At 37.7% G+C, this 25600-nt stretch overlaps 1 protein-coding gene across 1 annotated transcript; it reads left to right on the top strand.

Annotated features, from left to right (window-relative positions):
- Positions 1-7905: 7905 nt before the first annotated feature.
- On the top strand, positions 7906-9669 carry rgs16 (regulator of G protein signaling 16). The gene is made up of 5 exons (XM_046852867.1): positions 7906-8016; positions 8139-8228; positions 8351-8412; positions 8656-8822; positions 8919-9669. The coding sequence occupies exons 1-5, from the start codon at positions 7973-7975 to the stop codon at positions 9120-9122; spliced, it is 567 nt and encodes a 188-aa protein (XP_046708823.1). The 5' UTR covers positions 7906-7972; the 3' UTR covers positions 9123-9669.
- The last annotated feature ends 15931 nt before the right edge of the window (positions 9670-25600 follow it).

Below are 25600 nucleotides of genomic sequence, written 5' to 3'. Positions count from 1 at the left end.
AAATCTTCATTAATTTATATTAATATATATATATATATATATATATATATATATATATATATATATATATATATATATATATATATATATTAATAATCCATATTTTCATATTTTTATGTACCATGACAAATTCCTTGTATATGCAACCCATGATACTTGGCAATAAAGATGATTCTGAGTCTTTTAAAATTAATACCCATATATTTTAACAAATAAGAATAGCTTGTCTAATCTCAATTAATGGAAGAAAATGGTAAAATTCATGGAACCATATAAATGAAAGTAAGCATGTGTGTCCATGGTAGCTCATGCACTGCAGTGACCCTGCTGGATGGCTGAAGCATTTAGAACCTAACAAGACATGTAATGCATCTGTGCCATAAATGCACTTTTTAATATTTTGGGTGATTAATGATCATGTACACATAAGTACAAAGAAGAAACCAGAGGTTTTAATTGCATTTAACTTATGAAAGCATTTACACACAAATTTCGTATTTGTTGTGGCCCATTGAAGGGGCTTCCAGGAAATAACCAGTCCTGAATCCCATTTTTATTTTTCTTTAAAGGCAATCATGTAAGATTTTGGGATATGTATCCTAATTTTTAAGATAAACATCTAAAAATTAATCTTATACTGTAATAATGCATACATTGAGTAAGTAAAAGGAAACAATGCTACTAATTTGTACTAATTGTAATCATTCTCTGTGAAAAACATTCACTGGACATTCACTTGCTCCTGGGGTAGCCCCAAACCAACACTCTCCAAACAACCATGCTGGGAATCATTGCTGCCTTAAACAGCTGATTCCCGGATGCGCTCTCGCTCACCTTCTTTCTCCGCTAATTCACACCATTTAACAGGCATTAGAGCAGACAGTGACCTTGAGCTAGGGCTTAGCACTCAGCTGTTTTTTTTCCACATTGCTAGGAAACAAGAGGCATGGCAGAAAAATAAGCTGACTGTTATGATGTGCCTATTTCTGCATCTTTGAATTTACACCAAATATAAATTTGTTAAATTAACTCTATAGTTGACATTGTACTGTATTGAACATATAGAGGGTTTGGTTAGGTATTTAAATCAGTAACATTATATAATGTCCACATCCAGTGCGCTGAAAAGTGATTCAAAATAATATTTGGGAAAATTGATCAGAACCTGATGTATAAAAAACATAAAAAAGTTTACACAACCGTATTAGCAGGGCTGATGTAAGAAAAAAATGAAACCCACAATTAATTTAAGGTGGTGTTTGAAAGGTGCTTTTATACTTGTTACATGTTACACTTGTTACATTGAGCAAAGTAAAAGAAATTCTTCGCACATCCCAGCAATGTTAGGAAGCTGGGGTCAGACATAGAGGATACAGCAACTCTGGAGCACTAAGGGTTAAGGGCATTGCCCCAAAAGTAGCAGCTTGACAATACTTGAACATTACCCTTCCAATCAGTAACCCAGGGCCCTAACCACTGAGCTACCATTCATTTAACAATCTTGATGTGAACTTTTTTTATACAGTATTTTAAAGTGAATAACAATCCAACATTTTAGGGGGAAATTCTAAAGTTACAATGGCCTGGTTGTATTTATACTGCTCAGGAATAACATTACCACCTGCCTTAAATTGTGTTGTTCCACTTTTTCAGCCAAAACACTCCTGACCCTTATAGCATTAACAGTATTTACTTTGGATCGGACCACACGGACCAGCCTTCCCTCCCGATGCGCATTAATGATCCTTGGTGTAACATGTAACCTCTACCTTGAATCAGTCTGTCGTTCCTACTGCACACTTCACTGCTGTCACACTGTCCTCATACATGTCCTGCACCACCATAACATACTTCTCTGACACACCTGACTTCCTCATACAATACCAAAACTTCTCCCTCGGCACCCTGTCGTACGCTTTCTCTAAATCCACAAACACACAATGCAACTCCTTCTTACATTCTCTATACTTCTCCATCAACATCCTCAAAGCAAATAATGCGTTTGTTGTGCTCTTCCTTAGCATGAAACAATAATGCTGCTCACAGTCACCTCTTCTCTCAGCCTGGCTTCCACTACTCTTTCGCATAACTTCATGGTGTGACTGATCAACTTTATTCCCTTGTAGTTACTGCAGGTCTGCACATCTCCCTTAATCTTAAAGATTGGTGCCAGCACACTTCTTCTCCATTTCTCAGGCATCCTCTCACCTTCCCAAATCCTGTTAAACAATCTTGGTAAAAACTCCACTGACGTCTCTCCTAAACATCTCCATGCTTCTACTGGTATGTCATCTGGTCCAACCGACTTCCACTCTTCATCCTCCTAATTGCTGCTCTCATTTCTTCCTTAATAATCCTATCCACTTCCTGCTTCACCATCTCCACACCATCCAAAATACTCCCTCCATCTTCTCAACACACTCTCCTCACTAGTCAACACATTTCCATCTACATCTTTTATTACTCCAACTTGCAGCACATCCTTTCCAGTTTAGTCCCTCTGCCTGGACAATCGGTACAAATCCTTTTCTCCTTCCTTAGTGTGCAACTTCTCATACAGCTCCTCATATGCTACTTTTCTAGCTGTCTCTCTTATCACTTCTGCAGTTGTTGCCCAATCATCCAGCACCTCTTCACCACCAATGAGCCCCTGTCTGTCCTCTTCCCTAAATCTCACACTACAGTCTTCCTCCTTCAGTTTCCACCATCTTATTCTTCTTTCAGTCCTCACTCTTCTCCTCTTCTTCTTCACCACCAAAACCATCCTACAGATCACCATCCGATGCTGTCTAGCTACACTGTCCCCTGCCAACATCTTACAGTCTCCAATCCCCTTCAGGTTGCATCTCCTACATAGAACATAATCCTCCTGTGTGCACCTTCCTCCACTCTTATATGTCACCCTATGATCCTCCTTCTTCTTAAAATACATGATCACCACTGCCATTTCCATCCTTTTGGCAAAATCTACCACCATCTGCCCTTCCACATTCCTCTCCTTAAAGCCATACCTACCCATCACCTCCTCATCACCTCTGTTCCCTTCACCTACATGCCTATTTAATCTGCCCCAATCAGCAATATTTTATTCCTAGATACACCATCTACCACTTCATCTAACTCACTCCAGAATTTCCTTCTCCTTTATCTCACAGCCCACTTGTGGAGCATAAGCACTGATGACATTTATCATCATCCTTTCAACTTCCAGCTTCACGTTCATCACCCTATCAGAAACTCTCTCCACCTCACTTCACTCTTAATAAACTCTTCTTTCAGGATCACCCTCACACCATTTCTCTTTCCAACCACACCATGATAGAACAGTTTAAACCCACGTCCAATATTCCTGGCCTTACTCCCTTTCCACTTGGTCTCCTGAACACAGAAAATATCTACCTTTCTCCTCTCCATCATATCAGCTATCTCTCTCCCTTTACCAGTCATAGTACCAACATTTAAAGTACCAACCCAAACCTCCACCCTCCTACACTTCTGCTTATCTTGCCACCTCTGTAGTCTTCTTCTTTCTCTCCTTTTCCTCTTTCAGCCAACAGTAGCCCAATTTCCACCGGTACCCTGTTGGCTAACGATACCTGTGGCAGTCGTTGTTAACCCGGGTCTCGACCGACCCGGGATGAAATTCTCTTTCGTGATCCGCATATTTGATTTGGCACATGTTTTTATGCTGGATGCCCTTCCTAACGCAACCCTCCCCATTTATCTGGGTTCGGGACCGGCACTAAGAGTGCACTGGCTTGTTACCATGATGAAGGGATGATCAGTGTTATTCACTCACCGGTCTTAATGTTATTCCCCATCGGTGTATGCGTGTTTATATATAATTAGCAATTTAAAACATCCATGTGGAAACATAAAAAAAGTTCAGTTTGGTGTTCTGATGATTTACATAATTTAAAACAACCTGATCACTTTAAAACTTTAACAAGAATATTTTGTCTTCATGCTATCCGATGAGTTTGGTTTCATTAATAATAAACATACATTTGCATAAAGCATCCATATTTGTCCATGCCTATGTTGATTAGAGTATAAAAAATTTCCTAGAAAAGTCATAATTAAAGGATTATTCATTTAAAAACGAATAAAGTTTTAAATTTGTATATATACACAAATGAATGAATTATAGAATAGCTATTTCTGTGGGATTTCCTTCACATCTGCTTGGTTTTATTCACCTGGTAAGCCATGGTTTGCAAAGAGCTTACAAAGCATAAAACGGTTTCTCAAGTTTTGAAAGGTATCAATCAGGAGAAGGGTATAAAAGGTTTTTCAAACCATTAGATACAATACCATAGAACATCATACACCCTTTAAAAAATTGAGAAAATGGAGCACCAGTCACATCACCAAGAACATGATGTCTCTCCAAAATGTATTAAAAGACAAGGTAAAAATTTACCAGGGAGTCTGCCAGGAGACCTATTCTTCACTTGTCTAGACACAAACAACCCAGACGTGAAACTAACTAAAAGTTTTTAGTGTGACAGTAAATGGGGCTATGCACAGAAGATGCTCTTCAAATTGTTGTATCTATGTGTTTTTGCAAGAAAGATCTGAAAATATTGCAATGTTAAGACGAATGCTTACTCAAAACGCTGTAATAAAATCAAAATGTGCTTCAACAATATACTGTATATAAATAATAGGCTTAAAAAGACAGGCTTTAACTTGTCACACATGCATTACAGCACAGTCAAATTCTTTCTTTGCACATTTAAGTTTGTAAGGAAGTTGCAGTCAAGGCACAGGTTCAGCCATGATACAGCGTCCCTGAAGCAGAAAGGGTTACAATAAAGACATTTTTTGTGTACAATGGATATTTAAAGTATCCAACCCCAAGTTAAATTAGAAAAATAAATAATTCAATATACATTTTTCTATTTTTTTTTTATTGCATCACAAATTTCTGCAATTTTAACAGGAGTGTGTGAACTTATAGTATACATTGTACACCCAAAATGAGTTTATAATACAGTGAAATATATAAGCACAGTGACGCACTTTCACAAATAAAGATGTCAGTATCTTTTTTCCATACTTGTTTGATTTGAGATAGTTGGATTTGTGCTTTCTATTCATTGTTTGACCTTTGCTTCTCTATTCTGTTTGTGATCTGTTCTCTTGTCATGCACTGTCCTGAGTACCTGATTGGTTTGTTGCACAATATGTAGTACAATAAGACAATTATTGACATAACAATTGTATTACAGGCTCATGCTCGACTCCTGGTTCATTCAACAAGCAAATGATTGAAACAAGAAATGATAGACATAAAAACATCCAACTTTAAATAACCCACTTCAGGAAATTAATTAAATATGTCACAGACCTGAAGTCTAAAAGCACAACTCACTTGGAGCAGTGAGAAAGAGCTTTATTGTTTTGTGTTGTATAAGCTCAAGAGGGCCATATAAAAAATATTCAGTTATATAAAGTTTATCTAAAATCAGACTGTGCTGTGGGCATAAATCTCACAAGATTGGGAAATGGCAAGGCCTACGTGCAGCCCCTAGAACAAACAGTGTTCTGTTTCAAAATTGTTATTTTTAACAGCACATATTTCAAATAATACTATGTTAGCTTAATGAGAACATAGTACTGACATCTCTATTCAAAATATGGATTTACACACTACTAAGTGTAAACTGTTTCTCTAAAATATTACATCACAAAATATTACATAATTAAATAGTGTTTTTCGTGCCATAGGCTGACACAAATGAGTTACATATTGGTCTCCTAAATCAAGAGAAACTTGTTCTTGCATGTTTCCATATGGATTATTACCACTAATGGCTTCTTCTCTTACCATTAAGCCTTATATTCGGTAATGGCCAGTCTATTGTTGTCTGGTAAATAGTTCCAGAGATACTCTTCACAAGTATCCTTGTCCTCTTGGCTGCTTCTCTGACTAATGCCCATATATCTAGTGATTGACTAATAGTCATTGAATCTCTGTGATCTACAGTAGGAGATTCTTTGTGGACTAGAAGATACTCTGGCTCCTGGGAGATGATCTGCGGCATGGAAGACATTCTGGTGCCTTTCGGGTGTATTGAGGTCCTTTTTAAACTTTAATTACACACTGATGAACTCTATCTATTGTTTTATTGGATAAAACTTTGAGTTGCACATTGAGTGCTGATTGTAACTGGATTAGAATTAATTTGCGAGATTTGCAGAATATTTACATTTGCATAAATACATATGCAACCAAACCAATTGTATATTTGCGAATACATTTTGCAAACTGGAAACCTGAACTGATATAAACTGAAGGATGGTCCACAGTACATAATCAAACAGTTTTACAAAACTGATGCTATTCAGTAATCTGGCAGCATGGCTGTTCAAATGATCTAAATCGTAGAGATAAGGACACATCAGGTTTATCCTCACATGCACCGAATAATCTCTTTTCTTTAATATTTCATCTTTCAAAAGAGCCATCCCCATTTCCAGCAGCTGCAGAGAACCTGTTGGTGGTCCAGTCCAATCTTGTTTTGAGGGCATAAGCAGAAAAAAACTCCTCTCATTTTTCCTCAACATGACTTCAGTGTGTTAGGGTGATTGTCCTGTTCTAGGGCATGTTACCTCAAGATAAGAAATGGTGTCTTAGAAAGAGGAAACAACGGGGTTATTTTACCGCTCCGCAGTCCGCCTAGTACACGATAAAGAGTTTCCAGACAGTGACACACATTGCAGGTATCTCAAGGCCAACATCTGCAGAAGTGCTTCATCCTTAGAAAAGCATTTATCCCTACATAATTCATTTGCTGCACATTAAAGTGTGCTTCACAGCAATGAAGTTTTGTGACTAGTGACATCACAGGATGTAGGTGGGATTTCCAGAACTCCTTTTAACTGTCACACAATAAAGTTAATCAAATGTTCCATGTTGTGAGTTAATCAAATCATACATATCTTATCCCCCAATTCTGTTCCGTGCTGAAAAATAATGGGATAAGTTACAGAGCAGTGTTGTATCTTTATTTTTGCATCTCTGTTTCATACATTCTAAGGAAAAAAGTGTGTGGACACCTGCTCATAAGATTCATTGTGCTTTTTGAACCTACCATACCACAATGAGTCCCCATCTGCTGTTATAATAGCTTCCACTCTTCTGGGAAGATGTTCCACTAGATTTGTGGAGATTTGGTGAGATTTGTGCTCATTCAGCCAAAGGGTATACTAAGCCTTTCTTTTATTTCTAGACTTAAGTCTAGACGACACAGCTTCCCTCAGAATACATTGTAATTGGTAATAATAATCAGTTTTAGAGTGGTAAGAGTAAACATGAGGTGCATCATCTGAACACTTTCTTGTTGATTGTTATGTTTTATTCCTTTTTTTATAGACTGAACGTGACTAAATATAAAATATAAATTTCTCAAATGTATTGCTTTAATATATTTCAATGGCAATACATTTGATAGAATGCATTTTACACTTAACACTTAGCAGACAAAGTACATTTTAATCCCTCTCTTTCTCTCTCTCTCTCTCTCTCTCTCTCTCTCTCTCTCTCTCTCTCTCTCTCTCCGGTCTGCATCATTCTGAACCATAAATAGTAAATAGCTTTTTAGAAATTAACACATATTTTCTTCTTACCCCCAAGAAATGTTAAACAAGTTTGCTACCAGAATCTTAGATGTTGCATTTTTTTCCCATTTTTACAACACACACAAACACATACACACACACACACACACACACACACACACACACACACACACACAGGATACAGTCAGAAAGAAAGATAGAGAGTAAGCAAGCGAGAGAGAGAGAGAAAAAGACAGGCAGTGAGAGCTGCAGTGTGAGTGGTTGAGAGCAAAGATGACGATTTGCTTCCTGCTCTATATAAGCTCCCAGCTGCTCCTCCGTCGTCACACTGCTGATAAACTCGCACAACATTTATCTGGATATTTCAATCATCCTTGGACACACAATGTGCAGAGGACTAGCAGCACTGCCAAATAACTGCCTGGAAAGGTATAGAACTCATCCTCAACTCTCAATATTACACTTTTCTTTTTGTGAATACATCTTGCATAAGTGCAGACGGTGTATGTGTGTTCGTATTATATAACAGAATGTTCATGTCTACCCTGCAGGGCTAAAGGGTTAAAAGCACGCATGAGCAGCTTTCTGCAGAAGCATGACTGGAAGATTCTGTGCTATGCTTACAAGCTTAGAAAACCAAGGTGGGTATCATATTGCATATTGATTGTTGTGTTTCACTTATTATAAGGTGTGTTGTGCATAAACGAGGACGTGAAGGTTGTGTGTGCATGTAGTGACCCGGCTATTATGCCTCTTTCTGCAGACTGACCTTGGAGGAATGCTTGATGTGGAAGGAGTCTTTTGAAAATCTGTTATGTAGCAAACGTAAGTGACCTACAAAAACAGGATTGCTCAAAAAAAGGATTAAATGACCTTCAAGTGAATCAGTAAAATGACAGAGCTAAACAGGACAGGGGGATGATGCTGGGTTTATCGGAGTGTAGATTATTTTAATAATATTACAATCATGGTTGTGGCAGTGTAGTGCACAGATGTGCGTAGTCTGGGTAGGATATTGAAATGTTAATGCAGCATGTTATACAAGTTTTTTTTTTCTCTATTCGACAGATGGACTGTATGCCTTTAGAGCTTTCCTGGTGTCTGAATTTAGCGAGGAGAACATCGCCTTCTACCTGGCTTGCAAGGATTACAAAAACACAAAGTCCGAACCCAAACTACACGCCAAAGCTCAGAGGATTTACAATGAGTTCATTGGAAGTAAAGCTCCAAGAGAGGTGATTATTGTGCAGATTTCTGTATAATGTATATATTATATATAAGATGGCATAATTGTATTCCAATGCACCAGCTCACTATATTCTTTTAATCAGGTGAACATAGACCACGAGACTCGAGACATTACCCAAGCCAACGTCAAATACCCTACAGCAACCTCCTTCGATCAAGCACAGTATCTGATCTACATCCTCATGGAAAAGGACTGCTACCCACGATTCCTGCGCTCCAGTGCTTACCGTGACCTGGTGAGCCAGCTAACCAAAAAGAAAGCCAAAGCTGCTACCAAAAAAGCCTGAGCAGCTTAGAAGCTAAAGGGAAAAAAAGATGAAATGCTGAAACTCTAATGGACAGGAGTCCAGCCCTTTTTTTAGATGGCCCCTGTGCTGTTCCTGATTTAGGAAAGCAGGACTGTGATTGGGGAAGAAGTAAAAGAAGATGGTGGCTTCTGACCATAAATCGTAGCAGCCTAGATTGGGAGAAGACTTTCACATTGTGTCCTGTTATTAGGAAGAAAGAGAAAGCCATGGATAAGGACTTTGGTAGCACCGCCACCATTACCACAAGAAACATTCCAGGAGCAATCATCAACATTTTGGATATGCAAACAAGCATAAGCCCATTAAATATTTTGTATTTTGTATACACTCACATCCCGATAAGAAGGCGAATTCAATGCCGATTATTTATTTATTACTGATGCATTTATTTATTGATCTTCAATCTAATAAAACTGTATTTCATAAAAAAAAAAAATCTGAGGATGTGTGCAATGTTTTTTGTTGTGTTGTTGTTGAATGGCTGTACTTTCTGAAGTGATGATGTAAATAAATATGTACATACAGATCAAGATCCTGTTTTGTCCTGATTCTACAGTATGTGCCTCAAAAATTGCTTTCAAAATAAGTCAATATATATTTTTAAAAGGATTTAATGCTGAAATATGCCTGTATATCAGAATTCTCCCCCTGTGATAAACAAGTCTGTGCTGCTTCTTTCATATTCAATACTTGCTGCTGCTGCTGCTGCAAAAAAAAGAAATGGTGGATTTAAAAAGTCACCAAGGAAACAGAGCAGTTTGTTCCTGACACCAAACCCAAAAAAAAAAAACCACAGACAATTTCCTCACAACTTCTTGTCATCTCTTATGCACTGGGAAAAGATTTACACCCAGCTGTAAACGAATGTTGATTCTTCGAAAAAAAAAAAAAAAAAGGAAATGCGGCCGATAAGGCGTTTGCGTATTTGAATGCGTATCTGCTCTTTCTATGTTTGCTTTAACTATAACTCACATGGAATTAGTGTAATAAAGGTGCCGTTTGCAGGGCTGGTCGAAAGGTAAACATGGCGTAATGAGAGCTGTCTCTGCTACCGGTGTTTGAAAAAAAATGGGTCAAAAACAATCAAACCACAACAGTTGCTCTCATGTTAATGCAACACACTTAATATTCACGTTACTTCTGCCTCCAAGCGACATATCACAAAGGTAAAATGTTTAAGCCATTTTGAATCAGAATTGGTAAATATTTCAATTTCATCAGCTAAGAGGCCAGCGACAGATGGTACAGTAGACGTCTTTGTAATATTCAGGATTCACCACCCTGAGAACACGCAGACTCGGATCTAGATGTGTATTATACGTGGGTTTCAGTCTAAGCCATGTCTACCACAATTCAGATGCTCCAACCGATTAAACTGGGCGCGCACACACACACACACACACACACACACACACACACACACACACACACACACACACACGTTGTAAAGCAGATCATATTCTCTCTGAGAAATTCAATCACTAAAAAAATGCCACTGAATATGAAATGCCTTTGGGATGTATTAGATAAGAGTTAATGGAAGTTATGTAACCCCAGACTTACAGGTGTATTTTATAATCTGATGCCTGGTCTAGAATATAATTATTTCAAAGTTATGACAATGTCGAGAGAATGTTGGGTTCACCCAAGAATGTGACAAGATTAATTACTCTCAATAAGAGCTCAATAGCAGGCAACCACAAATTACATGATTAATCGTGTGTCCATATAGTGTATGATTTTTGACTGGAGATCTTAAAATTATGGCATATAATGCTACTGTATTTCAAAATATCCACTTATATCAATTTTAAAAGCTTTTCAGAAGTTGCAAGAAATCGCTGTTTCACATGCTAATGAGAAATTTCAACAAAACTGACTGAGAAAACATTAACAGAATTGATATTCTATCATTTTTATGGAATAAATAAGTTTATTTAACAGATTAATAGAATAAATATTCTATAAGATTAATAGAATAAATGAGTTTATTTAAATTGATATATTAATTAATATTATATTTAGTTAAAATAACTTCTTAAAATAAAAAGACGAGTAACCAGATGCTACATATAAATAGTCATTATGTCTAAAAACAATCATTTATTGGGTATACATTTTTATTATTGCAGCAATGAAATATCTGGAAACAAAACACGTTTTAAGCGGAAATAATGATGATAAATATAAAAGGCTGCATTTGAAGGATTTTGATTCAAGCCCTTACGAACACTTTTGCATTGTGGAAAAAACCCACTAACTGTTTATTACAAAGCCCTGATATCGGAGACTCCTTCCATAAGTATTAGATTTTTACATAATGTTTAAAATGCTTATTTTGTTTAAATCTCTTCAAACTAAGCCACATTCAGCAGTCCAATAGGACTATAAGAGCTGAGACAAAAAGAGTATGTACAGTTGCATCTGGACAGCCGAATCCTTCACAACCATCCACAAACAACTCAAAATTATTTTTTTTTTCTGTGACCATCTAGCCGCCTCTTATTCTTGATCACTTCCTGTCCTAGTTTTTACTATTTTCAACGATGACTGAAACTTATATAACAGGCACTTCTCGTGTTTATTGCCATCTAATGATGAATCGCTTGTTGTATTCCTCAAATGTAAGTCGCTTTGGACATAAGAGTCAAGTAATGCCTAAAGAATATATTTAAATGTAGTTGTACAAAACAAAACAGTGGGTCAAATTAGTTTTCTTCAAGCACAGTCCAACATCGCCACCTAGTGGGTAAACCGTAAGAAGGCCCCACTATGGACTGTAGTACCAATACAAGTCAGCAGTAGCAACACAGAGCACGTGTATGAATGAAAGGGAAGTTGTGTGGTTGCAAGGAGCAGAGGTGGTGAAGGTGGATCAGTTTAAGTACATGGTGTCAACTGACATTTTTAAATCATATGTTAACACACAGACTGCACAATTCTTAAATTCTTAAAATTCTATTGCATTCAGTATTATTGCATTTTACTTGCACACTACATATCCTTGTGTACTGTATTTTTGCACATATACTGTAAAATATACATTCTATTTACATTCTACATATTTTTTATAAATATGCTCATGCTAATGTCATATGTAAATATTCATATAATTCCTTTAATATGTACAGTATCTCACAAAAGTGAGTGCACCCTCACATTTCAGCAACCATTTTATTATATGTTGTCTATTCAATTCAGTTCAATTCATTTTTATTTGTATAGCGCTTTTAACAATGAACATTGTCTCAAAGCAGCTTTACACAGATAATGTGGTGATTAAATGTAAATATGTTCTTTGTAAGTATGTTTGTCCCTGATGAGCAACTGTGGCAAGGAAAAACTCCCCGAGATGGCATAAGGAAGAAACCTTGAGAGGAACCAGACTCAAGAGGGAACACATCCTCATCTGGGTTGCACCAAATGTCCATTTGAAGCAGATATACAAAGTTGCGGGGTACAGTGAGGACGATCAGAAGCAAACTGCACTCCCGAGTCAGTGCAGCAGACCGCCGACACCAACTACAGTCCAATCCGTCCTCAAAGCACCCGTTCTACTCCAGAATTACATGGAACCACCCAAGGTGTTGATGAGATACCGTCCCAAGCTGCACAGAAGTGTGAAGATCCACGGAGGGAGAGGGGCAGGAACAGTGGTCACTGGAGCCTCAGGAGCATGTTTAACTCGACCGAGAGAGAGAGAGAGAGAGAGAGAGAGAGAGAGAGAGAGAAAGAGAAGGATATGGATTATTAAGTGTCCCTATTGGTGTATGAAAGTTAATGTCACTGTGCAGTTTGGACTCCGGCAAGACTCGCTATGGCAGCATAACTAAAAGGGAGAACCAGAAGGTAACACAGACATGAGGGATCTCTGGGATAAGAGACGACCCACCACACCACCGTCAACAAACCTGAGTGAACGTGTGAATGTGAGGGGACGACAGCATACAAATATACCAGTTCACCAAACACTCTATATCCATGCTCCCTCCAGATCTGAGCCTTTACCTAAGAAAAATCTACTGATAAAAGGCTTGACTAAATAAATAAGTTTTCAACCTCGACTTGAACACTGAGACTGTGTCCGAGTCCCGAACACTGGTTGGAAGGCTGTTCCATAACTGTGGGGCTTTATAAGAGAAAGATCTGCCCCCTGCTGTAGTCTTCATTATTTGAGGAACCAACAGATAGCCAGCACCTTTTGATCTAAGTAGGCGTGGAGGATCATACTGGTACAGAAGTTCACTCAGATACTGCGGTGCGAGACCGTTAAGTGCTTTATACGTCAGCAGTAATATTTTACAATAGTCTACAGGAAGACCCCTCTTATATGGACCATAGCAGACAAACTGGGCAGTTCTGTGGATGTATTAAGCTTCTCCTGGTCAGGGTCCTGAAAGAGGGGAGGATAAAATGCCTGGAGTATGACTGGCTGTGGGGCAACAGAGGGCACATTGGGAACATACCCCGGCCTGGGATAGAGAAAGGCACTGGCCATGCTTTGGGTAAACTCCAGCAGAGAGGGGGCTACAGAAAGGGCCTGAAGGTCTCTTATGCAAGGGCACAAAGGGAGGCTTGGACAGGTCCTCCAGAACCACAGCCAGGTCCCAGGAAGGCACTCTAGGTTGTACCGGAAGCCTCGGTCTCCGGGTACTGCAGAGAAAACCTGTCAGTAACTGGGGTTTTCCCCAGCAATCCCTCAGCAAGTGGAGAATGATATGCTGCAATAGCAGACGTGTAAACCTGTAGGGTGGAGGGAGACAAACCTTTGGCGAACTGTTCTTGAAGAAATTCCAACACTGGACAAACCGGTCAGTTAACTGGATCTAACTGATGGTTCTGACACCATACAGTGAACAGTAGTCATTTTGTGGTATACGACCTCCTTGTGAAGGGAGCTCTGGACTGGAGAACGGTCTCTACAACCTTGACTGCAGGGGTCTCATGTGCAGGAGGCCAAGCGGTGTCACATTGGACGCAGCTGCCATTATACCCAGCAGTCTTTGAAAATGCTTCACAGTGAGTGACTGGCCTTCTCTCACAACCATGCAGATCAATTCAATCCAAGCAGGAGACAAATGCGCCTGAATGTACTTGAGAAAGTGCACTTTTCTTGCTGTTTAGTCTTAACTCCAACTCTTTGATGTTGGCAAGAACAACATTTTGATGTCGAATCGCCAACTGCTCCGACTGAGCTAGTATCAACCAATTGTCGATATAATACATTTACATTACATTTGCGGCATTTAGCAGACGCCCTTATCCAGAGCGACGTACAAAAGTGCTTTAAATCTCTAGTAATTCATAAATCTACACTGGTACGCAAGATTACAAACTTAATATAAATATAACTCCTGAATTCTACAAGTGCTAATTTAGGTATTTCAGGAAGAGGTAGGTCTTTAGTCGTCGCTTAAAGATAATCAGGGACTCTGCTGTACGGACATCTAGGGGAAGTTCATTCCACCACCTCGGTGCCAGAACAGAGAAGAGCCTTGAAGTGTAAGAGTAAGTGTAAATACAGTTTGCGGATGCACTGGAGCCTCAGAGGAGCAGCATCCATACACTCTGTGAAAGTGCAAGGTGAGAGTGCAAGGCCTAACCAAAGAGCCCGATATTGATACGCTTTGCCCTGGAAAGCAAACCTCAGGACATTTCTGTGTAGATGAAGAATGGGTATATGGAAGTATGCATCCCTATCTATTGTGACAAACCGGTCTTTGTACCAGATTTGAGACACAACTTGTTTCAGCGTAAGCATCTTGAACCTGAGCTTAATGAGTAAGCAGTTTAGCTGACACAGATCTACAATGGGATGCAGCCCCTATCATTCTTGGGAACTATGAAGTACCAGCTGTATAACCAGGACTCTCTGTTGGAGGGATGGACAACCTCGATGGCCTCCTTTCTCAAAAGAGTGTTTACTTGTTGTTCCATGACCAGTCAGCTCCCTTTAAAGCAGACCAAGCATGCTCTGCCCCCAGTCACTCGACAAACAAACTATGTGTTTGTCATTTGACATTTTGGCATTGACCAAAAAAAAAATAAGGTGGAGCTGGAGGCTGAAGAGTTATGCTATGATTTTCTTAGGGAGTGAAAAGTATAGACATGATTAGAAAGAAATCTATTAGGACTATACATGTAGGACATTATGGAGATAAGGTGAAAGAGGCATGATTGTGATGGTTTGGTTATGTGCCGAGGAGGGACATGGGGTATATCAGTAGAAAAATGCTGTAATTGGTGCCAAATAGGCGTTGAACAAAGTATTGAGCTAAGGCTGTGAATATTTTTGTACATGTGATTTTTTTTCATTTTTAATTTGTAATAAATCTGCAAAGATTTCAAAAGAGGGAGGGAAGGTTGAATGGGCGCAAAACATTATCTCAAATATCCCTTCAGCTATGTGGTAACGATATATTACACTCATAAAACAAGGACAATATATAATGCAGCTATTATATTATACATTTAATCTGTTGTTAAGATTAATGAAGCTTAATATTATAAATATTTTGCTCTTTTTTTAGCATATCACACCAGAACAGAATACTACTTTTCTTTACCAACAGAGGTCGCCATATCACAATACTTTTATAGCTCCCTCGTTCACTTGTAGTTTATTTCCGGGTTTAAGTGTATATAAACATAATGGTCTTGCAAAATCCTATATTCTAGTGTCATTTTATTATGTGACTGAATTGTAATTCAATGATTGGATCATTTTAATTTAGAGATTGGATTTGGCAAGATGAAGTCTTTAACCGTGCCTTACTGGAGGTTTGACACTATTCACTAGAGGCCTATAATGTTTAGAAATATCCTTCTGTGTAGTATATAAAAGTTATTTAGATAAAAGTCCTCTGTGTGTGTGTGTGTGTGTGTGTAAGGATTCCTCATAATATATGTTACAGTTTCCTGGTGGTAGAGCCTCTAAATTGACGTGTATTGTGCTTTACAATAGACCTTTCTTTAAATGTGTATTAAATGAAGCTTTGAAATTAAATATAAAGACTTTCTCAGAGGGTAATGAAGTACTTGTGTATTTTGGCATAAGTAAAATGCAATCCATCCATCAATTAATTTACATTAATGGCATTTGGCAGCAGTGGTGTAAAGCAGTGGCGGGCCGTGCTTTTGGTATGTGGGCCTTCAGTGGGGACTTACCTGAATAAATCCACCTCTCAATACCAAATCTACACTACCACCGCAACTGTGCACCTACATCATCTGGGGCAGTTCAGAATTAATATTTGTCTAATAACATGACAAAAACAAACATTTTTTAATAAAATCCAACCTACTCATCATTGATGCAGACTCATAATTTGCACCGCTCCTCAGAGGCTGTAATCCAGTGGTATCGCTCGTATTTACTGGTCTGGAAGTGGAGAAGAAACCCTTTCCCGGGCTGAGACAAGCTAGCTAGCTTCGGGGATAGCCGACCTCCTCACGATGTCTAGCTTTTTTTGAAAATGCATTTATCTCTCTCCGTAGACATAAAAAAGTCTAACTCAGATGTATTAATATGTGCAAAGCTACAGACATGTTTTGCCAGTCAAACTTGGCTGTAACTTTTCCCTCTGACCAACCAATCACAGGAAGGAAAAATGCTGACACTACTCTGGGCCAGCTAGCTGCCATGTGAGGGGAATTTGAAATCTGATTGGTTAAAGAAACAGGCTTATTGATAATATTCTCTAAGGTAAAAAGGCCAGCACTACAGACTTTGAAGGCCATGGGCAGATTAGATTTTGACATGGCAGCACATAGAGGCTGAAATCTGATTGGACAGGTTTTTCTTGGCAGTGCAGCCAAGAAAAACGCTACGAAATGAAGATAATAAACTGTTGGAATAAATTAATACAATTTATTGGAATAAATAATAGTATTTAGGTTGTAAATGTTAGTGCTTCTGATGTGTTTAGGCCAGGAGAGAAGGCTTTGCTGGCCCTGACTGCCAGCCATTGGTGTAAAGTATTTGAGTAATTTTTTGACTACTTTCTAGTTCTACTGAGTATTTAAAATATAAGCCACTTTTACTCTCTACTAAACTACATTTATGATACAGTTTATGTACTTTTTTACTCCACTATATTTGAATTGACAATGACCATCACCAATTACATTGTTAAAGATGTCATTAAGACTCTCCCCTAACTCTTAATACTTTGAGAACCAGCTTCTGTTGAAGTTGGATAAATATATTGTCCCTCTCTGTCACTGAGAAGGTTCATCAAATCACAGTCAGCTCTTAATATTTGTTTTTACTTTATCTAAAATGATTTTCTTTCATTTCATTTGTCCACTGAACACTAATATGGGTAAAATCGAGAAGTACGGCTAAAATCAGTTACTCTGAACTTCCATTCAAATCATATTAGAATTGATTGCTTTTAACTTGTAATAGAGTACGTCTTGAAGTAAGGTATCTATACTTTTAAATAATTATGATTTTCAGGTACTTTGTTTGGCAGACACGCTTATCAAGAGTATTATAATTTGTAATTTTAAATAACTGAGCAGGTGAGTGTTAAAGGCCTTGTTTAAGGGCCCATCATGGCATCTTATTGGTGCTGTGATGTGAACTCGAAAACATCTTACCTCAAAAAACTCATCACTCTTCGACTGCACCACGCTGCCTGCGATCGTCTAGCACTAATCGACTGGTCCCACCTTCTCTCAGGGTAAGTGGCAAGTATTCTCCACTCTATTCTGCCACCGTGATGGTGGAATGAACTTCTCCTAGATGTCTGAACAGCTGAGTCTATTGCTATCTTCAAGTGACAGATGAATTACAGATTAACTTAATTAGCACTTTTCAGTTTGTTTTGTTTATTTATGTTTATTTAAAAAAGAAAATTCCCTCAACAGAGTTGTAGGCTGATGGTATCTTAAAGTTTGTGATCTAGTGAATCACTGTTGATTTATTTATTGATAAAGACTCAAAGCACTTTATGTAAATGTAAATCCTAACCACTGAGCTACGCCTTCATTCATTCATCCATTCATACTATGCATCTTTGGGATTAATTGCTCTATAAAGAGTTTCCCTGCCCACCAGTTAAAACCCCCAGTTTAACCTAGACATGGTAGATATCATGTAATTGCAATGGTAGTAATGGTATTATTTATGATTATCATAGGAATGATCATTTCCAGTATTCATCATTAGGGTTGCACAAGCCAGTGCACTCTTAGTGCCGGTCCCAAGCCCGGATAAATAGGGAGGGTTGCGTTAGGAAGGGCATCCAGCGTAAAAACATGTGCCAAATCAAACATGCGGATCATGAATATGGATGATCCGCTGTGGCGACCCCTAATGGGAGAAGCCGAAAGAAAGTTTATTAGAGTTCGGATTAAACTAAAGTACTTGTAATTATGTTTGACACTAGAGGGCGTCACATGCCTGGGAAATATGACTTCAGATCAGACTGAATAGACCTAGTGCAGTATAATAAATATTGCGTGGCCTTAGTCAAACGTGGAGGTCATGTTATATGCATATAAATACACTCCTGAGATCCAATTAAAATAGTCATCACAGAAATCAACCAGGATCTATCATTTCCTTTTTTTTGTCCTATTATATATGCATGAGGTATTTACATATAGAGTGCAACAACTACAACAACAATACATTTCTGATTCCATACAATTGCTTTGGAGATTAAAGTTTAAAAAAGCAGGAAATAAATTGCTAGCTTGAATGCTTGGACCACACACTTTAAAGGATGGACATGTTTCTTAATGACAGTGCTCTTTGGGGACATGATGTCCCAGTGCAGCTGTCCAGGAGTTCATAATAAGGGCTTAAAACACTATAAAACGTATTATCTGCTCATCATTATGGCTTAATCAGATCCATACCTGGTATAACTAGCTTAATGTTATTAAGCTTTAAAGATTTGATTATCTACTCTTTTTGCGTGTGTGTGTGTGTGTGTGTGTGTGTGTGTGTGTGTGTGTGTGTAAAATCAGAGAATTAGGTTTATGATTAAGCCTATAAGCACATATATAAAATGTATGTTCTAATCATATTTCCATGATGATATTAAATACAATGTCAATATGTCAATATACTTATACATATACAAATATATACACAAGGATAACCAAAAATAAGGAAAAATATGTTGTCTTTTTGGTAAAATGTAAAACATTTCAATTCATTTTTGGATGTTTGGATAAAGAGTTCCTAACACTAGATGTCATTAAATGTTTGAGATAAAGTTCAGAACTCAAATTGTGGTTCAGTATCTCATTGGACTTCCACTGATCTACAGTGATTATTACTCTTAGATCAAAATATATACTGTGTGGAAAAAGGTTTTGGGACTTTTCCAACCAAATATGTTTCTTGCCCAAACTCTTACGACAGCGTTGGAGGCAAACGATTGTATAGGATGTCTTTAAACTGGGAGACTAAAATCTGTTCCAGCATGATAATGCCCAATGCACAAAGCAAACTCCATGAAGATATGCTTTATGTGGTTTAAAGTTTCTTTTGGTTTGGTACACGGACTGTCCCCCAGGCCTGCTCACCTCACAGTGAGTCAGTACATGACTTTACCACCAACCTTGTGGCTATATGAGCACAAATCTCCACAATCGCACTCCAAAATCTAGTGGAACATCTTTCAAGAAGAGTGGAGGTCATTAACAGCAAGTGTAGACTCAGTGTTGAATGGTATGTTCAACAAGCACATTGGCCAATCTGATTGGCCAATGTCTACAATTAGTATAAACAATTAAAATTATGCCTTTTATAATAGAACAAAGAAAAAAAGAAGTACTTGCTAGGGTAAGGTTGTCTGTAAGGAGATGTTGGAGTCTTTGCCTGTTATGGTTTCTTGGTATCATTGACACATATAATTTTTTTCCTACTTGTTTGTTAATTTTTCAACCTAGAAACAAAAAAAAGAATAAAACACTGCAGGATAAGCAGTTATTTGGAAACTACTTCCATTTTGGTGGTAGCTTCTTTGCTTCAAGCCACATGGCCAACTATTTCTTGATTATTGATTTAATAGTGTCCAAACAGTAGGAATAACTCCACTATGAATCTAAACACTAGAACTATGCAGAAACCTACAGATGGAGTTTAGCAGAGGGTTGATGATGAATGCATACATGAACAACATCAAACGGTCTCATGGGTGCAAGCTGCGGACCTCATAAGTACATACTGTACAAGTAGCAAAAAGAAGTGCATTCCAGGATGACCTTAGAAATTATACACTCTCTGCTTTATTACGTCACTTCCCGCCGTAACAGTTTGCGTTACAGTATGTGTGTGTCACATCATTATAGTCATCTGCAAATCCCCTCATGGTGACCATGTGTACAAAACAAGGGGGACAAAAGAATCTGTAATTTCAGGGGACAGAGTCTACAGTGTCCTGCACTGGGAAGCGTGGGAAAAGGGCCCACTGTTAGTCCCTTGCGATTGAGAAAAGCTGTGTTAGGCAATGACCCTCGTCCTCAAGGCTTTGGAGGCTCGGTCTCGAGTGGATTATTGTTCACAGTCACATTTCTAACCTTAATTTCCATCTCTCATTGCGATTAGAGCTTCATCGCCCCCTTGTGGTGAGGTGTAAATATTTTGGTTGATTTAAGTGACCAAGTGAAATTTGCATGATGCACATGTCTCAGTTATTCATCAACTTTAGTCAATGACATAATATTCATGAATATCTACACAAGACAGTTCAGAACACAAGTTTAAACTGAATAAGTGTGTTTTGCTGACAAGTGAACACTCCTATACCCAGTGCACGACCTGAGGGTCTGGGGGATCCAGGCATTAGGGACCCCTCATGACAAGTAAAATGGACTTAGGGGTTTTATTTTATAAAAAAATATATGAATTAAACATCAATGGATGGTGAATTAATTACTGTAATTTCCGGACTATAAAGTGCACCATATATAAGCCGCACCCACTGAATTTGACAAAGATTTTTATTTTAAACATAAATAAGCCGCACCTGTCTAAAAGCCGTCTATAAGCGTGTCTACACTGAAACTAATGAACTTTACACAGGCTTTAACAAAAGACAGTGTCTGTTACACGGGTGAAATATGTTGTGACTACTTTAAGAGCAGAGCGGCATTTTGGTACTAGCATGTCACTGAATTTTTCCGGTATTACTGCATGTGTGCAAGACCGAGGATTATGTCCTTATTATTTTCTGATGCTCATTTCTAAGTTTCTTTGACTAACCCACAACGCTGTTGCCAAGAAAAATAAAAAAGCACGAGTTTTGAAAACCTGTCTGTTCTTATATGATTTCTGTTGCAACCAGAGTTAGCTAGGTGCGGTGCGAACACAGGTGAGGTGCGTTTTTTTTGTTTCCGTTCGAAAATTTCATTGGTCTAATGTTATGGGGTTCAGTTTTTTGGCTTGAAGTTTGTGAAACCAGGAAAAACCCAGGAAAAATTCATAAATAAGCCGCTTCGTTGTTTAAGCCGCGGGGTTCAAAACGTGGGAAAAAAGTAGCGGCTTATAGTCCGAAAAATACAGTACTTACAATCATTCATGTGACATAAGCATGTTTAATTAAATAGTTGTCATGTCTCTATATGCAAACACCCCCACATCTAAAAATCACCATACGCGTGATATCATTTACTGCTTGTTAGGCGCTGCTAAGTGAAGCTGGCTATGAATGGAGAGTAATAAACCGCCACTTGGGAAGAGAAAACGTACTGATATGATACCTCATTTTTGAGGGGTAATTTTAACTTTCTGTTTTTCTAATACTCCATACTAATAGTCTAATTTACTCCATGTCATGAATTTTGTATTTAACATTAATTACTAATTTTTCGTTATTAATAGGCTATGGGCTATGGGCTATGGGTGCTCAGACGAAAGTAACCCTCATTTAAAGCTAGTAGCCTATATTTGTAGAAAGAATTTGGCAAAAATCCAAGACATATTTGAGTTTGTACTCAAAAGATGGCCATCGGCTGTCAACTGCAACCAAGACAAGAAGGCGAGCAGAGACAAAACCAGACAGATCACTATGGTCGGTTCTAGGTGGAACAGCTACGCATTAACATGTATTCTTCCCCTGACACTTTGCCTGATACTTTGCCATCCTTTTGATGTTTTAACTAATAAAAAGTTCCTTAAACAGGCCATTGAACACTTTCACAATGTTTTGTGTTACATTGTAAATAGATGAATCTGACAGAAAGACCCCCACCCCAATAACCGTGCACCCCCATAAGACTTGACTCAATTCGAGCACTGTCTATACCTCTCTGTGAGCAGGCTTAATCCTCTACAGTGATGACTTGAATGCTAGGGTGTAACCAATGTACAGTTGTGACAGTAATGCCCTGTTTGGTTTGCTTGATTGCCTGTATTGTCTGGAAGGAATATGTTTACAGAGATGAAGGTTGACAGGAAAAGGGCTTGGACACTGTTTGCATGTCCAAACCAACCAGCTGGTATTGACCCTGCCCTACAAAGCAAACAGAGACATGTGGAAATATCTTAAATATTGTCTTATTTATGTAGTAGTCCCTATTATAAGATTACAGTAAAATACAATCTAAAATGAATTAGAGCCTATTTAAAACCTTGTTATATTGGTTTGAAACATTTGAATTATACAATCATGAATCAAGACAGGTAAAGTGTATATTGAACTGTCTGTTTGATGAGATCCGTTTAGAAATCAGTGCTTTCTGATGGCGCAAAGCAATCTAACGTAAAATCAGTTGTTTCCCAGCTGCGATATTCATGCAGAGTCTCCTGAGTAGGATTCATTCATTATTTCCCATCAATTAGTTGTTTCCAGAATTTTTGTATTTTTATTCATTGTCTCAGCTTCTACATATCTACTTTATAGCATTTTATACTTCTGAATGAACCCAATAATGAACTCTGAATACAGCTAACACAGTGCATCATGTTTGAATTGCCGATCCTACATGAAGAACTGCAGTGAATCAAATAGCAGCATCTTTGATCATTAGATAGTGATAAAATCCAGGAAACATCTGACATTGAGGAATGTTTGACCTGCTGGTTACAGGCAGCTTAATTGAGAACATATGCTATTTGAAAAACACAAGCTTTGAGCGCATGCCTCATTACTATAAAAGGCGTGTTTTCAGGTTGCACAGGACAACCCGAGGGTGAAACCAAGTCAACCACATGTACTGTATGTTCAGAACTCACGTATCTCCAAAGCCAAGGTGGCCTGCTTTTAATTTAATGCTCTGTCTACTGACCTTAAAGAAACAAATACATAATTTCCAAAAATAAACATGCTTCATGATAAATATTTATTTAAACTTTAATGTTCCAAGAAATATACTAGTATGGCATGTATGTAGATTCGTGTGATTCAGAGTAAATAATTAAACCGAAAAAAGTTCAGAAGTAATAACAATCTATTACATCAGCTGAACAACGTGTGCTGTGTGCAGACAATCACAATGCAATCAGCCTCGGACTTGTTTTAGGCTTTTTTTTGTTTTTTAAAAGTGAGTCACTGCTTTTTTTTTACTTCCTTTAATTCCAGCCAAAGATAAAAGATTAGTGAGGTCCATGGGGTGGAGGATATTTATGTTTCCCACAGAAGGGCTGTTGGACAAAGATAAGACCTCTGTCTTCATCTACTCAATCTAATGAAAACCAAACTGGACAGCATCAGATTAGCTTTCGTGTAATTCTTTGAAAGCATCTCTTAATAATAATAATAATAATATTAAATAAAAATTATTATAAAAATGTATTAAATAAAGAAATTATATAATGTTTTATTATATATAAAACATTATATACATTTTTTATTTATTAGTAATTACAAAATATTAATTTCAAGTATATTTCACTGCATATTGTAGGTCTACTATCTAATTTATTAATTAATTAATCAGCAATCAGTTTAAATTATCAAAAGTATTCATGAAAACAGTTACAGAAACAGAAGTTACAGCAAATGTTACTGCAGATATGAAGTATGTATTGTTTAGTTATTTAGAACTGTCTAAGGCAGTGGCAGCTTAGTGGCAGCACAAACCATGTACTTGAGTAAAAGAGATACAGTAGGTAGAATATGATTCCAGTAAAAGTAAAACTTCACTTGTGTAAAATTATAAAAGTATTTGCCTTCAAATGTTATTAAGTATCCAAAGCACTATTATTTATTCTGGCTATAATGTTCCTATTATCATTATGGTCACAAGATTCTTTGCTTAATCAACTCATGTTATGTGAAAAGACTATAAATGTATTCTCAGTGCACAGTCTAGAATGATATTAATGAGTCAAACACTGATTGATATCTATGGCAATTATCATGAGCCCAAAATCTTGTTTTCAATTACTTAAAAAAATCGTGCAAATAAGTCAAGTCAAGTCAAGTTTATTTCTATAGCGCTTTTCACAACAGACATTGTCTCAAAGCAGCTTTACAGAAATCAACAGTCAAGGTGAACGGTGTGCATTTATCCCTGATGAGCAGCCATGGCGACTGTGGCAAGGAAAAACTCCATAAGATGTTATGAGGAAGAAACCTTGAGAGGAACCAGACTCAAAAGGGGAACCTCATCCTCATTTGGGTGACATCAAGAGTTTGATCAAATAAGACCAATAGTGTTGTCGCAAGTTAGAGTCAGACGTTTTTTCCATCATTTATTCCTCTCAAAATGTTCTGCTTGCTATTGAACTGATGCTGAACTGTATGTTTGTGCTAAATAGATAACACCAAGCGGCAATCAAAACAATTTCAAAACAGAGCGCGCGCTCTACCGTGATTGATGGCTTTATGCGTGCTTAAGCAGTTAAAGGTTTTATCCAGTCATAAATAAAAAAGGAACGACTGATTTACCAAATGCGAGTTGAGTTAAGCATAAGATATTTGAAATGTAGTGAAGTTAAAGTATCCCCAAATGGAAATACTTCAGTAATGTACAGATACGTGAAAAGGCTTCTTAAGTACAGTAACAAATTACTTTGTTCTAATTTATTTCATTTCTGTCCACCACTGGATTAGATTTCTGATCAGAAGGATGTGAGTTAAAACTCCTGTAGTCCCAGGTTGTCACTGCTGGAGCCCAGGCCCTTAAACCCATGACTGCTGAGTTGTGTCAATGTAAAGGATGTTAGTTCCTCTAGATAAGGAAAACCACAAAATGCTGTAAATGAGTAGGTTTCTATCCCAACCTGTTGTTTCTTTTACACAACAATTGCATTTTAATACTAATGTTTACTTTTACATTTACAGGACTTTGACCGATAGATAGATTCAGTTTAAGTCATATGTACTTGCCTGGATCATGTTAACAATTTGCACAGTCTTTTGTCAATACTCAGTGTTTACAGTTAGCTACTTTGTTTCAATAGGAGGATGCTCAACATCTTTTTTTCAAACAAAAAGGGCATTTTGTGCATGTATTTTACATTTAAAAAAATGTACATGCAAAATAAAAAC

Source organism: Silurus meridionalis, chromosome 1 (genome assembly GCF_014805685.1).
Source record: "Silurus meridionalis isolate SWU-2019-XX chromosome 1, ASM1480568v1, whole genome shotgun sequence".
NCBI classification, from domain to species: domain Eukaryota; kingdom Metazoa; phylum Chordata; class Actinopteri; order Siluriformes; family Siluridae; genus Silurus; species Silurus meridionalis.
This window is presented reverse-complemented; position numbering and strand designations above follow the sequence as displayed.

Coding starts and splice junctions, on each gene's coding strand:
- rgs16 (XM_046852867.1), top strand. CDS start 7,973: ATGTGCAGAGGACTAGCAGCACTGCCAAATAACTGCCTGGAAAG. Junction 8,017..8,138: donor CCAAATAACTGCCTGGAAAG/GTATAGAACTCA, acceptor TCTACCCTGCAG/GGCTAAAGGGTTAAAAGCAC. Junction 8,229..8,350: donor TACAAGCTTAGAAAACCAAG/GTGGGTATCATA, acceptor CTCTTTCTGCAG/ACTGACCTTGGAGGAATGCT.